Raw genomic sequence first — 16289 nt, forward strand, 5'->3', positions numbered from 1 at the left:
GAAGGATGGATAAGTGACCTGGAAGACAAAGTAGTGGAAATAACTGCCACAGAGCAAAATAAAGAAAAAAGAATGAAAAGAATTGAGGACAGTCTCGAGACTCTGGGACAACACTAAATGTACCAATGTTCGAATAATAGGGGTCCCAGAAGAAGAAGAGAAGAGAAAGGGTCTGAGAAAATATTGAAAGAGATTATAGCTGAAAGCTTCCCTAACGTGGGAAAGGAAATAGTCAGGTCCAGGAAGCACAGAGTCCCATGCAGGATAAATCCAAGGAGAAACACGCCAAGACACATATTAATCAATCTATCAAAAATTACATACAAAGAAAAATATTAAAAGCAGCAAGAGAAAAGCAACAAATAACATACAAGGGAATCCCCATAAGATTAACAGCTGATCTTTCAGCAGAAACTCTGCAAGCCAAAAGGGAGTGGCAGGACACATTTACAGTGATGAAAGGGAAAAACCTACAACCAAGATTACTCCACTCAGCAAGCATCTCATTCAGATTCAACAGAGAAATTAAAACCTTTACAGACAAGCAAAAGTTAAGAGAATTCAGCACCACCAAACCTGATTTACAACAAATGCTAAAGGAACGTCTCCAGGCAGGAAACACAAGAGAAGGAAAAGACCTACAAAAACAAACCCAAAACAATTAAGAAAATGTTAATAAGAATATACATATCGATAATTACCTTAAATGTAAATGGATTAAATGCTCCAACCAAAAGACATAGACTGGCTGAATGGATACAAAAACAAGACCCATATATATGCTGTCTACAAGAGACCCACTTCAGACCTAGGGACATGTACAGACTGAAAGTGAGGGGATGGAAAAAGACATTCCATGCAAATGGAAATCAAAAGAAAGCTGGAGTAGCAATACTCATATCAGACAAAACAAACTTTAAAATAAAGACTATTATTAGGAGGTACAAACTATTAGGTATAAAATAAGCTATAAGGATATGTTGTACAACACAGAGAATATAGCAAATATTTTATAACAATAAATGGAGTATAACCTTTAAAAATGGTGAATCATTATACTGTACACCTGTAATTTATATAATATTATACATCAACTGTACTTTAATAAAAGTAATAATAATTTTGAAAAGAAAAAAAAAAGACTATTAGAAGAGACAAAGAAGGACACTACGTAATGATCAAGGGATCAATCCAAGAAGAAGATATAACAATTGCAAATATTTATGCACCCAACATAGGAGCACCTCAATACATAAGGCAAATGCTAACAGCCGTAAAAAGAGAAATCGACAGTAACACAGTAAGAGTAGGGGACTTTAACACTTCACTTTCACCGATGGACAGATGATACAGAATGAAAATAAATAAGGAAACACAGCTTTAAATGGCACATTAGACCAGATGGACTTAATTGATATTTATAGGACATTCCATCCAAAAACAACAGAATACACTTTCCTCTCAAGTGCACATGGAACATTCTCCAGGATAGATCATATCTTGGGTTACAAATCAAGCCTTGGTAAACTTGAGAAAACTGAAATTGTATCAAGTATCTTTTCTGACTACTACACTATGACACTAGATATCAATTACAGGAAAAAAACTGTAAAAAATACAAACATATGGAGGCTGAACAATACGCTACTAAATAACCAAGAGATCACTGAAGAAATCAAAGAGGAAATCAAAAATACCTAGAAACAAATGACAATGAAAACACAACGACCCAAAATCTATGGGATACAGCAAAAGCAGTTCTAAGAGGGAAGTTTATAGCAATAAAACCCGACCTCAAGAAACAAGAAAAATCTCAAATAAACAACCTAAACTCACACCTAAAGCAATTAGAGAAAGAAGAACAAAAAACACGCCACAGTTAGCAGAAGGAAAGAAATCATAAAGATAAGATCTGAAATAAATGAAAAAGAAATGAAGGAAATGATAGCAAAGATCAATAAAACTAAAAGCTGGTTCTTTGAGAAGAAAAACAAAATTGATAAACCACTAGCCAGACTCATCAAGAAAAAAAGGGAGAAGCCTCAAATCAACAGAATTAGAAATGAAAAAGAAATAACTGACACTGCAAAAATACAAAGGATCATGAGAGATTACTACAAGCAACTATATGCCAATAAAATGGACAACCTGGAAGAAATGGACAAATTCTTAGAAAAGTACAACCTTCCAAGGCTGGACCATGAAGAAATAGAAAATATGAACAGACCAATCATAAGCACTGAAATTGAAACTGTGATTAAAAATCTTACAACAAACAAAAGCCCAGGAAGAGATGGCTTCACAGGTGAATTTTATCAAACATTTAGAGAAAAGCTAACACCTATCCTTCTCAAACTCTTCCAAAATATAGCAGAGGGAGGAACATTCTGAAACTCATTCTACGGGGTCACCATCACCCTGATACCAAAACCAGACAAATATGTCACAAAAAAAGAAAACTACAGGCCAATATCACTGATGAACACAGATGCAAAAATCCTCAACAAAATACTAGCAAACAGAATCCAACAGCACATTAAAAGGATCATATACCATGATCAAGTGGGGTTTATTCCAGGAATGCAAGGATTCTTCAATATACGCAATTCAGTCAATGTGATACACCATATTAACAAATTGAAGGATAAAAACCATATGATAAATCAATAGATGCAGAAAAAGCTTTGGAAAAAATTCAACACACATTTATGATAAAAAGTCTACAGAAAGTAGGCATAGAGGGAACCTACCTCAACATAATAAAGGCCATATATGATAAACCCACAGCCAACATCATTCTCAATGGTGAAAAATTGAAACCATTTCCACTAAGATCAGGCATAAGACAACGTTGCCCACTCTCATTGCTATTATTCAACATAGTTTTGGAAGCTTTAGCCATGGCAATAAGAGAAGAAAAAGAAATAAAAGGAATACAAATCGGAAAAGAAGTAAAACTGTCACTGTTTGCAGATGACATGATACTATACATAGAGGATTCTAAAGCTGCTACCAGAAAATTACTAGAGCTAATCAATGAATTTGGTAAAGTAACAAGATACAAAATTAATGCAAAGAAATCTCTTACATTCGTATACACTAATGGATGAAATATCTGAAAGAGAAATTAAGGGAACACTCCCATTTACCACTGCAACAAAAGGAATAAAATACCTAGGAATAAACCTACCTAAGGAGACAAAAGTCCTGTATGCAGAAAACTATAAGACACTGATGAAAGAAATTAAAGACGATACAAACAGACGGAGAGATATACCATGTTCTTGGATTGGAAGAATCCACATTGAGAAAATGACTATACTACCCAAAGCAATCTACAGACTCAATGCAATCCCTATCAAACTACCAATGGCATTTTTCACAGAACTAGAACAAAACACTTTACAATTTGTATGGAAACACAAAAGACCCTGAATAGCCAAAGCAATCCTGAGAAAGAAAAACGGAGCTGGAGGAATCAGACTCCCTGACTTCAGACTATACTACAAAGCTACAGTAATCAAGACAGTATGGTACTGGCACAAAAACAGAAATATAGATAATGGAACAGGATAGAAAGCCCAGAGATAAACCCATGCACATACGGTCACCTTATCTTTGATAAAGGAGGCAAGAATATACAATGGAGAAAAGACAGCCTCTTCAATAAGTGGTGCTGGGAAACTGGACAGCTACACATAAAAGAATGAAATTAGAACACTCCCTAACACCATCCACAAAAATAAACTCAAAATGGATTAAAGATCTAAATGTAATGCCAGACAGCATAAAACTCTTAGAGGATAACATAGGCAGAACACTCTATGACATAAATCACAGCAAGACCCTTTCGACCCACCTCCTAGAGAAATGGAAATAAAAACAAAAATTAATGAATAGGACCTAATGAAACTTAAAAGCTTTTGCATAGCAAAGGAAACCATAAACGAGACAAAAAGACAACCCTCAGAATGGGCGAAAATATTTGCAAACGAAGCAACTGACAAAGGATTAATCTCCCAAATATACAAGCAGCTCATACAGCTCAATATCAAAAAAAAAACAAACAACCCAATCCAAAAATGGGCAGATGACCTAAACAGACATTTCTCCAAAGAAGATATACAGATTGCCAACAAACACATGAAAGGATGCTCAACATCACCCATCATTAGAGAAATGCAAATCAAAACTACAATGAGGTATCACCTCACACCAGTCAGAATGGCCATCACCAAAAAATCTACAAACAATAAATGCTGGAGAGGGTGTGGAGAAAAGGGAACCCTCTTGCACTGTTGGTGGGAATGTAAATTGATACAGCCACTATGGAGAACAGTATGGAGGTTCCTTAAAAAACTAAAAATAGAACTACCATAGGACCCAGCAATCCCACTACTGGGCATATACCCTGAGAAAACCATAATTCAAAAAGAGTCATGTACCACAGTGTTCACTGCAGCACTATTTACACTAGCCAGGACATGGAAGCAACCTAAGTGTCCACTGACAGATGAATGGATAAAGAAGATGTGGCACATATATACAATGGAATATTAGCCATAAAAAGAAATGAAATTGAGTTATTTGTAGTGAGGTGGATGGACCTAGAGTCTGTCATACAGAGAGAAGTAAGTCAGAAAGAGAAAATCAAATACCATATGCTAACACATATATATGGAATCTAAAAAAAAAATGGTTCTGATGAACCTAGGGGTAGGACAGGAATAAAGACGCAGATGTAGAGAATGGACTAGAGGACTTGGGGAAGGGGAAGGGGAAGCTGGGATGAAGTAACAGTAGCATTGACATATATACACTCCCAAATGTAAAATAGATAGCTAGTGGGAAGCAGCTGCATAGCACAGGGATATCAGCTTGGTGCTCTGTGACCACCTAGAGAGGTGGGATAAGGAGGGTGGGAGGGAGACGTAAAAGGGAGGGGTTATGGGGATATATGTATACATATAGCTGATTCACTTTGTTATACAGCAGAAACTAACACGACATTGTAAAGCAATTACACTCCGATAAAGATGTTAAAAAAAAATCTAATCGGAGACTATAATCAAGAATAAAACTACAATATGTAATAGCCCCAAGCCAGAAACAACCCAAATGCCCATCAACAGCTGAATGAATAAACAAAATGTGATCTACCCATAACCACAATGCAATACTCCTCAACAACAAATAGAAGGCAACTATCCATACACCCAACAATTTGGATGAATCTCAGAATAATTATTGAGCGAAAAAAGCCCAGCAACAAGAGTACATACAGTATAATTCCCTTTACATAAAATTCCAGAATGCAAACTAATATTTAGTGACAGGAAGGAGGGCAGTGGTTCCTTGGGGACTGCGGGTGGGAGCGAGGGATTACAAAGGAGTATCAGGAAATATGGGGGGTGAGGAATATGTTCACTACGTTGGTTGTGGTGATGGTCTCACAGGTGTATACATGTGTCAAAATTCATCAAATTGTGCACCTTATGTGCACTTCATTAACATCAATTATACCTCAATAGAGCTGTGTTTTAAAAACTAAAATGAGCTACCAGTTTCCTCCTAACATGTTGGTAAAGATTAAAAACTGATAAGATCCAAAGTTGGCGAGGATGTGGGGAATGAGTACTCTCACTTGAGGTAGCACTGAAAACTGGTATAATCTTTCTGCGGAGCAATTTAGTGGCAATTATGAAAATATGAAATACAAATATATATGGACATCCCCCCTCCCCCGGGCCAGGACGTTATCCTCCAGAAATCCTGGTTCACACACAAAGGTGACAGTGCGTTTGGAAGGCAACCAAGCTCAGAGGCAGCTGGCACAGGGACTCTACGTGCTGGGGTTTGAATCCTGACTCCAGTCTGGGCTGTTCGTTAGCTTTGCAACCCTGCATCTCATTTCTTATCTGTGATCTAGGGATAAAAATATTACTTACCTCACAGGTGTTTTGAGAGTTCAATGAGAAGAATACTAGAAGTGGCGCCTACATGGTAAATGGTAAAGGCCTAACTATTATAGCATTTTAATAATGGAAAAAAAAAAGAAAACATAATGTTCATCAGTAGACGAATGGATCGAGAATGTATGGTACAGCTTTTAAGATGGAATATTTGCAGTGGTTAAGAAGAATGCATTCTCTATGTACTGATGTGAAGAGAGCTCTAAGACCCACTGTCACGTTATAAAAGCAAATTGCACAACATCATGTGTATAGTTTGATCCTATTTTTGTGGGAGAAGAACTATCTGTGGGTATGACAGTGGCTACCTCTGGTGAGGGGGAGAGACTGGAGGGAAGAGATACAACATTTAATATTTACTTCATATGGTTTTTAAAATTGGTTATAATAATCTTTCACACTTTTTATAATAAAAAATAAAATAAAACATGAATTATAAGGTAGCAGAATTTATTCTTAATTTTTGCCTGTGTGTGTCATACAGATTTCTAAGTTCCTAGATGCCAAGAGACTTGTGTTCCATTTTTCAGTTCCCCCTGAGTGTCTCACAGAGTGCCACGTTATCCAGGAGGGGCTGCTGACTAAGTCAGTGCATAAATGAACTGTCTGGCACCTTTTTCCTGAAAGGCAGCCTTTGCAACTATTTTCCAACATTAAAAAAACCCAGGGCCTTCTGACAATCATCTTAGTTCATTCTAAGGTCAGTGTGTATTTGCTTTTTTTAGTTTTTGTCCTGGAGCATACTGGACGCTATGCAGCAAACTCATCCTTTAAAAAAAAAGAAAGTTTGCTCTTCGAATCTGACTAAATGGCGCACTTGGAGGACTGGAAACAGAATGAAATGTTTTAAAGCAGATGAAAAGGAAACTTGATGGAAAGGGTGAGCCTCCATGTTGACTAGCCCCTCGGGGGCTAATTGACTTGTTAATAAAGGACTTGCAGTGACTGGAAAAAAAACCCCCCAAAACATTCCTGGGTATGACTTGTTTGAGGACATGCAGTTACCCAGCATGGGAAGGACAGGGGCCCACGTCTCTGTTCAGTGCTCTTCTATCAACTATATTGGGTCTGCCCAAGACGCAGTCTATTCAGCATCTATGGCTCAGAGAAGCCGGTCTCTCAAAGAGAAAACAATGCAGCGTTGTTTTGAGAAGGGCTGGGGCCAGGAGGGCAGGGAAGACCTTAGCAGAAGAGGTGAGTTTCTTTTTTTTTTAACATCCTTATTGGAGTATAATTGCTTTACAATGTTGTGTTGGTTTCTGCTGTATAACAAAGTGAGTCAGCTATTGGCTTTACGGCAGCTGCTGGCCTCTGCTTCCCTGGCTGAATAAGGGCTGTATGGTCAGGAATAAAGCATTTCCTGACAGGGAAAACAAGTCTCTGCTCTGGCTCCCAGGGCAGTGCCGTCTGGCCCCATGAGGTATCTGGTCTACCGTGGGAGACTGACATTTCAAGAAACTTTAAGGCAGCACGCACATCTAGGTAATTGCATCAGACACGAAAGACAACAAAATGACAAAAAGCCCTCTCGAGCTCTTAGATGTTATTACAGGACTATCCTTTCCTGGAGCCAAATTCTCAGGAAGGACTGTGTATTTCACCCACCTAGAGGAATGCTAAGTTCACTGAACACATCCTCAGGTTCCCAGGAAGGCAAAGAAAGGGGCTGTTTCAGCTCCACTTCAGCGTATTCCAGTGACCTCACGTCCAGAGATTTCATTTCCATGTACCTGGAGTTATCTGCAAAACATGAGCCAGGGCAAAGCGGTAATGAAACACAACATGCCTCAAAGAATCCCTGCAATTGTACTCCTCGCGCTGTGTGATGGGAAACAGTCCCTTGTGCTGCTTAATAACGTGAGACTAGGCCAGGGCTGCTAATTAGAACCAAAGTGCTATAACAAAGAGCTTTTTCCGCTGCCAAAAGAATGCCACACGCAAGAAAACTTGGCAAGCAGCAGCATCAGGTCTGTGGGGGGATGGGCTGCTGCTGCCTTCGGTTGGGATGATCTATCCCCGTGTCCCCGGTTCAGTAACAACTCCATCTCTGCAGGCAGAAGAATTATTGAAGTGCAAAAATTGTGCTGATGTCCACAGAAGCACTGAGGCGGGCAGAAAAGGCAATGCCATTCTCACCCCAAGCCTGTCGAGCAGTGTTATTAAATATGAACTCCAAACACTGGCTAAGCTAATAAGCCATTAACACCAGTGCATGTCGAGACCTATACCGCAAAATACAAGGGGTTCGATCAGAGCAAGGTGAACACTTCGCTCCTTTATTCTTGCCTTCTGTAGACACAGCCCAGGCCTCAGTGTTTCTCTAGCAACAAGGCGGCTCACAGCAGCGTTTCCATGGAGACTCAGATCCACACAGGTGAAAAATAGCTCAGGTCAGCTTGACATGGAGGGAAGTCCAAGCCCGCCTACCAGCTCGTGCCAACCACAGAGCACTGGGTTGACATGTTTATTTTTAAGCCTTTCCTCTATATTTTCTGCCCTCGACTCTTATCTCCCTGACTTCAAACTCTGGAATGCTGCAGGCTTTCTGCAAAATGCATTTCTAGCTATTTTCATTGAGAGAAAATTGAGGACTACTCTCCCCTCCCCCACAGTCCTTGATGGATGTTTAGTTTCCACTTGGCACAGAAGACAGGGCTTAGCCTATTTTAAACTCTGTCTTTCATGATGTCACAGTGCCAGGCACAGACACACATCACCTCCACTGGAGGTGGAGGAGCTCCCGGGACAAGTCTTGCTTCACTGTCAGACGCTGGAGAAAAGTGGGTCTGAGGTGGTGAGAATGGGAACCGGCCATGCCCCTTCGTGAGCCCCTCATTCTTCCCTCTGCCCGTTCCTTCCTCGGCCTCCCACGCTCCCGCCCCCTCACTCAGGCCTCACAGAAACAACGGCCTGGGTGGTCCTCGGTGGTGCAGGCAAGAGAGGCTGCTTGCCGATCCTTAGGAACCAAAGCTCCTTTGATAACTCCAAACATTTGCTAATTTAGTTGGCACAGTCCATCTGGGATCCCGTAAATTCAGAGAAGCCCGTCCTATCTGAGTTCGCTTCTCAGAAACGTGTGGCCACCCATCCGACTTCCTTTACACCAATTGCCTAAAAGCTCTAACAATTTAGCCAGGCTGTTAAGCTTGCCTTCTGCACCAGCTTTCAGGCTGGCTGAAGCCTTACTTCTGTTCGTTCCAGCCTGCACACGCCCATACGCTGCTCTAGGGAAGCAGTGGTCCGATCAACCCAACCGCACAGGAGAAAAAGGAGGTAGTTACCCTGGGTCGACACTCCGTGGCAAGCCTGGCTTTGGAGGTCTGTTTCGGTGAGGGGGCTGGCTTTCTCCTCCAAGGGGCTGCCTTCACCAGCCCCATCTTCCAGGGTCCCCCTGGCCTTACAGTCATCAAGAAAGGGGCCAGGCTGCCAGGCCCTCTCCTCTGCTGGCCTGGGGGAAGACATTTGCTGGAGTGTTGGGGCCAGACGAACATCTGAGCTCTCTGCTCCCTTTGCCTGCATCTCGTAGCAATCTGAGCCCTCCAGTGCGAGGCCCGTCTCGCATTCAGCTGGCTTCCGCTCAACATCCAGATTTAGGCCAGGCGTTTCCACGTCCACGTCACTCGGGCAGCTCACGGAAGCAGACGGCAGTTCTTTGGGCGACTCGAGGCTGATTTCCGCAGCCTCCTTACCTACGGTCTTGACTCCCTCCTTGGTGAACTCTTTGGTTAAGTCCAGGTCTAAGGTGGTTGTCACACAGGGACATATCTCTGGACAGATTGTGTCCTTCTGTTCGATGGGCACAGTTTCCTCCAGTTCTGGGATGTCCGGTTCCATGATAAAATCTTCTTCCTCCCCCACCTCATCCACTGTAACCAGCTCCTCCATGTTCGTGGGGCACCAGCTCTCCCCCTCTGCCTCACTTCCACTTTCCGAATCTTGCTCCTGAATACAAATGAGGAATGGAGGTCAGAGGGTGGCTGAGGAATGGGTCTTGGTATTTAACCAGAAGAGGGTGCAAACCTTGACCACAGGACCCCTCAAACCAGAAAGATGCTGAGCAATCTTACTCCTACCTGGGATCATTTACTGGGTAATTAGGAGCTGTAAGTCACTGTGATGCGTGATGAGAAGTCTCTCATCATTGATTTATCCCTAGGATGAGGCTCCGAACAGCACAGGAGTTGGAATAAGCCCTTAATGTTTAACCCACCAAGTAGACAAAGAATTTCAACTCCTGGTATATAGTAGGTGCTCAATAAATAGTTTTTTTCTTTTGTTTTGTTGTTGTTTTAGTGGGCAACACATTTTTATTCAGTAATGTGGCTTAGAGGTGTTTCTATATCATCGGACCTACATCTACACCTTAACTGTTAATGCCCATGTAGGATTCCAATGAAAGTTACGTAGCCTGCTTCCTATTAATAGATATCAATCTCTGCTCATCTTTTTCTGATCAATTTCTGGAAATTTTATTTTTTTTAATTCTGAAAAATAAATAGTTTTTGAACAAATGAATGATTGAGTTGTAAGCGCTACACGCATCAACTTTCTGGAGCTATTTCCTTGCAAGTAGGGCATCACTAAATGTTAAGTGCAGCAAAGTCCCTACAAAATTCTCCCAAACAACCTCTCCCAGCAAGGGTGCAACCCTCCGTAGCCATGGCTCAAACTTGGCTCCTCCTGAAACTTTCCCCTTGCTTCCCCAGCAGCCCATGGACCCAGCAGCTAGCTTTAGGAGATCAGTTTCCCTGCCGGCGATACTCATCTCTCTGCCTCTCCTGGCCGGAAAGGCACGAAGCTGGCCACGTTCCAAGGACACTTCTTTTTGCTGTGGCAGCCCCAGCCCTGTAACTGGGTTTTTCATTTTAATTAAGTAAAATAATCTTTACAAGCACGGTAGATGTTTTGTTAATCCCAAGGTCAGGGCCTGCTGAGGTTCAGGACCCCAGCTTGAGTACCCAAAGCCCCCTTCCTCCTCTAGCCCCTCCCAAGGCAGCTGCCTATTTTGGGAGCCTGGCTCTGAAGCCTGAGTCTTTTTTGGGCACATGTTTTCTCTTATAAGCGCAGCCAAGTTACTGAAGACTGAGGCAGAGCCCAGGCATGTGGTAAAGATTTCCTCAATAAAGACTGTGCAAGGATCCCAGGCAAAGCCATTCCTCCAAGAAGTGCTGGCTTCATTCACAGACCCGCTGGTGGGGTCTCAGGCACATCCCATGCAGCAAGCAGGTCATCACCCGGCAGGATGGGGATGCCTGTGACTTGGAGCCCAGTGGCTGCTGTGTTGATGCGGCTACACTGCCAGCATCTGGGACAAACTTTACCTTCCTTGCCTTTGTGTTCGCTGCATCAGAGGACTCTGTTTCTTTCTCCTGCCTGCCCAGATGCAGGGGGCTCTCTTCCATGCTGTCCTGTTCCTCTTTTTCAGCCTTACCAAAGGAAGAGCAGAACAAATCAAGTCAACAGTGAGAAGTGGCAGAGGGCACGCCAAGAGGAAAACAACACTATTGAGCACAGCTAATGCTGTCGGATGTGTTTCACACACATCACTTCCTTTATCCTCACAGAACCCCTCAGAGGCAGGTGCTATTATCATCTTCATTATATAGATGGGGAAACTGAGGCTCAGAGAGGTTAAGTAACTTGTTCAAGGTCACACAAACGGAGGCACAGAAATGTCTTCACAGCTTTAGGGAGGCAGACGTCCCTGGCAAACTGGGTACTTTTTGCAGCTGTATAATCTGTAGACAGTGAGGGTGAGTAAAGGGGCCAAGGGGGAACCGACCCTGGGGTTCACAACCATCATGGTGACACCTCACCAACAGATCAGTCTTAGCCATAAAAAAAATCACCTCCAGGCCACTTATGGGTAGGAAGGGTGTTGTCACCCAATCAGGGCCCCTCTCACCTCTCTTTTGCCTTATCTCTGTCGTAGAGCTATAGCCCCAACTAGCAATCCCGCCCCATCTTCCTTCCTCCTATTCCCTCCCTCAGATTAAGTCCCTCACACTAGTACTCATGTCTGGGAAATTGAACAACTGAAAGCAGATGTTTGCTTTGAGAATTAGGGTCTCTGACCAGCCTTGAAAACAGGGGTCAGCCAACTATAGTCCTCAAGCCAAATCTGATTCAGTTCCTCTTTTTTGTACAGTCTGCGAATTAACAATGCTTCTCATGTGTCTAAATGGCTGTATGTTAAATGCTTATATCATATTAGCTACATAATATCCTCAATTTTGCCTCGTGGCCCATATGCCTAAAATAGTTACTCTCTGGTGTTTTGTAGAAAAAGTTTGCCAATTCCCATTTCAGAAGGTTGAGGAGGACGTTCTCCCACGACAAACTCTGGCCACCAAATCAGTCACTGTTCCTTGGCATTCTTGGGAGGAAGTTGCATTTGCTCGACAATTTTGGCCAAGGTTGGCTCAAAGTAAACCACTCTCGCTCTGATTTCTTAAGAGAAGACACACCCGTCTTTGCCGACAAGGAGGCAGCCGGGGCAGGAGCTCAGGGCTGACGGGTTTAACCAGTTGTTATGGGACAGGAGAAGACGGTTTAAATCCTCGAGTCTTTGCTCTTTCCGGTGTTCAGAGCGGAAGCTCTGCTCCAGCCTTCTGAGCCGACCTGAGCTCAAAGCAGCTCCAAATGCCTTTTTAGCCCTCAGAATCCAGAGCTTCTACCAACAGGGGACCCCTTTTCTTTATTTTTGTCTTCCTGAATAAATTATCCATGGCCCTCCCTTGTCAAAATAAATAGCCCTTACCCTTCCCAGGCACTTCCGGCAGCACACGCCCAGGTCAACACAGTAAAGAGACTCCCTCCAGTTCAAGCTGGGAGAGGCAGGGACAGCCTGGCCGCCAAAAGCCCCCCGCCAGGCGGACCTGCTCTCCCTCCCTGCAGGCAAAGGAGATAGAGCAGTGCCTTTCAGCGCACCCCTGGCCCTGGGAGCATTTCCAGGTGACAGCAGCTTACAGGGAACAGACAAATGCAACCAAGGCACTCATCCCATCCCGCCACCAAGCAGCTCAGGGAGCAATGTGTTAGGTCCCAACTGCTGCAAGCAGGGCTGCCACCACAGGGCCGGGGTTACTGCTAAACCACCTCCTAGGTGGTCTTCCACTTCTGCTCTGTAGCGCCCTCCCAAGTGTATTCTCCCCGAGGCGATGAGGAATGATGACTCCAAAATGCAAAATCTATCATATCCTCACTGCACCTTCTTGCTTGAACATTTCGTTCTCTTCCCCTTTGCTTCACCCAGTAAATACCCACCTTTCCTTTCAATCCCAGCAGCCGCACATCCTAACCAAGGAGAGCCTCTGATTCGTTACAGGCAGTGGTCCCCAACCTTTTCGGCACCAGGGACTGGTTTCGTGGAAGACAGTTTTTCCATGGACGGGGAGGGATGGGGGGGGCGGGGGATGGCTCAGGCGGTAACGCCAGTGACGGGAGCCGCAGGTGAAGCTTTGCTCGCCTGCCCGCCACTCACCTCCTGCTGTGCAGCTGGGTTCCTAACCAGAGGTTAGGGGACCCCTGCTTACCGGCACTAAGAGCACTGTATCCTCCATCTCCTTAGCACTTCACACTCACACTCGTGTACTCATTTAAGGAATTATTTGATTAGCATGCTTTTCATTAGACCATGAGCTCCATGAAATCAAGAGTCATTTTAGCTTTGGCTCACAACTGCAGCCCCAGTGCTAGGTGCTCCACGAACACTGGTCAGTACAAGAATGGAGACAGGTAGGAGAGGGTGGAGTGAATAACAAGTACACACCTGCCTCCCAGCATGCTTGGGTCTCTGTCTGGGCTTTGAACTGAACATAAGTGGGTTTGCTATTTCTGTCTCCTAGGGATTGTTTATACTGGGGGCTGCATTCTGGGGACACCTGGGGCTCCATCTGGCCCACAGACATGTTTTGTTCTATACAGTTTCTAAAACGTGGGAAATTTCATACAGATACCTGCATCTGGACTTTGGTCTTGCTCTAAGAAATGGGAAATCTGACAACACAGGGCAGCTGTGCCTGAATGGCAGCCACAGAATGGAGCTGATCAGTGGCTGCCCCAGCAGACAGGTACCTCCTGCTTGGTCCACCACGGTCCCAGCTCTCCACCTTGGCTTCAATCATGCTGCCTGGCTTCCCTTCTCTAGGCACCTGGTTCTGTAAACCCTGATGCCCCTTCCAGGAAAGTGGGGGAGCGCTTCTTTCCAAGTCTCCCTATTCAGTGACTTGACTTCTTTCTTTTACCTCTGGTCTCATGGTCAGGGCTGGGCCTCATGTCTGGCTGTGGCCACCCAGAAACACTGAGCAGCGCACACACTGGCTTCCCCAGCACTGGGCACTCTCTCCAGAATCTCCCAGGGTTTCCCGTGAGCACAAGCTTGTTAAAGTCCTACAGCAGCCTTGTGATCACACCCATTTCACAAACAAGAAAACTGAGGCTGAGAAGAACAGGGTGTGACTTGGTTCTCAGATGCCAGGCCTCTACCTCCAGAGTCTGGGTTCAGTCATTCATTCCTTCAACAAATACTTATTGAATGCCCACTCTGGGCCAAACCCTAATCTAGGAGCTGGGGGCAGGGCAGTGAGCACAGCAGACAAAAATTCCTGCCCTCATGGAGGTTACATGGGGGATGGGGGTAGGGGAGGGTTGGGAGGGAGAGCAGACTCTAAATAAAATAAATAAAGACATTAGGGGATAGGTCAGAAGGAGACAGATGCCACCGAGAAAAAGAAAGCAGGGAAGGAAAAGAAGTGGGTTGGGATGTTGTGATTTTATGTGGTGGCCAAGAATAAACGTTGGAGACTGCGACAGTGAGTAGGGAGCCACATGGACTTTGGTGGGGGAGGAGCTCCCAGGCAGGGGAACATGTGCAAAGGCCCTGTGGTGGGAGGTGCCTGGTATATCATAAGAAAGGCAGGGACCCTGTCCGCAGCCCTGCTGCCTTCATTCCCCAAGTTTAGTCACTGCCTGTTCTCGGACTCCTGGAGCAACCCTGTGGGTTCTAGGTTGTTTTCAAGATTGTGATGAGAAGTTTGAGATCAGTGAGGAAAACTCTTTGTTCTGCTGTTATTCCATCAAATGGTATTGGCTGCCTGGCTCCAAACCCACAGAAACAATCTGCTGGGGACCCCAACAAGTCCCTACTGACCCCACTCTAGGGCTATTAGAGGCGGAACCTACTAGAAGGACAGAATTGTGGGGAAACCCACGGGGCCTTTCTGGGAAGCTTTTTTTGCATCAGGGGCTCTTGGGATGGTCCACAGCATGCGTCACCATGAATGAGCAATGTTGTGCAAACCAGTGAAAGTAGGGTGGGTACAACAGGAGAAGTTACCAAAGAGTCTCAGAAGTGTGGGTAGGAGGGCAAAGGGGCAGCTCCGCCCCTTTGCCATGGGGGACAGAGGGTTCCAGACTGGTGGTATGTGTATGAGGCCTTGAGGCCCTGCTAACTCTCACTCTCTTTCCTTCTTTTCTCAAGGTACTGACCCATCACCAGACCCTTGGACACCTCCGAGCATAGACACTCTTCTTAAAAACATCCACTAGTTCACAGCTTCTCTGGATCCAGTTCAAGTACAAACAAGAGGTCCTTCATGGGCCCACCCCACCCACTTCCCTAATCTCATCTCCTGTGCTTCCCCTGCTCTGCCAGGGGAAGTTGTGGCAGACTTTGAGATGGGCAAAAAAGATTGCTGGGAGTCCTTCCAATGGAAGGCTGGGCATTTGTCTAGCACCCTTCCAGGGTACTTGATTCTATCGGAGTCTGCACCTTTCATTAGCTTGAACTGAGCTATTTCACAACTTTGTAAACTGCAGAAATGTGATAATAGTACAAATGATTCTTGTTCATAGAGATGCGAAGGAACTTTATCTGCTGGAGATGCCACTGATTCCCACAGAAGAGGCCAGTTTCACATCTATTAGCAAATTCACCTCAGCATTACTGAGTGCCTCTATATGACTGCTCTTTGGATTCTCCTCTGAACAGCCTTTCACATCTTACTGGTTCCCTCATTAATTAATGAGTTAAACAATACCTTTGACACGTATTCATTTTATGTTTGTATGAGAGCCATGATTTTACTTCTTAAAAACATTACCCTTTAATATGCCCTAAAGGTACAGCCACGTTGAGTATCTCCAGGTTCTTCAAAATAGTCTTCCCTGTTATGAAGAACCTGGAGTATTACTCGGCCGTAAAAAAGAATGAAATAACGCCATTTGCAACAACATAGATAGACCCGGGGAGAATTATGTTTAGTGAAATAAGTCAGACAGAGAAAGACAAGTACTGTATGTTATCACTTATATGTG

General features: G+C 44.1%; 1 protein-coding gene across 1 annotated transcript in view; it reads right to left on the reverse strand.

Annotated features, from left to right (window-relative positions):
* Window positions 1–16289, reverse strand: part of RBM20 (RNA binding motif protein 20) — a 216529-nt gene that overhangs the window by 12024 nt on the left and 188216 nt on the right. The window contains exons 10-12 of the mRNA XM_060286236.1: window positions 11294–11398; window positions 9254–9914; window positions 7578–7712 (exon numbers count right to left, since the gene is read on the reverse strand). Of these exons, the coding sequence (XP_060142219.1) occupies window positions 7578–7712; window positions 9254–9914; window positions 11294–11398 (901 nt within the window). The remainder of the gene's footprint in view (window positions 1–7577; window positions 7713–9253; window positions 9915–11293; window positions 11399–16289) is intronic.

The sequence above is a fragment of the Globicephala melas genome, chromosome 16, assembly GCF_963455315.2.
Source record: "Globicephala melas chromosome 16, mGloMel1.2, whole genome shotgun sequence".
NCBI classification, from domain to species: domain Eukaryota; kingdom Metazoa; phylum Chordata; class Mammalia; order Artiodactyla; family Delphinidae; genus Globicephala; species Globicephala melas.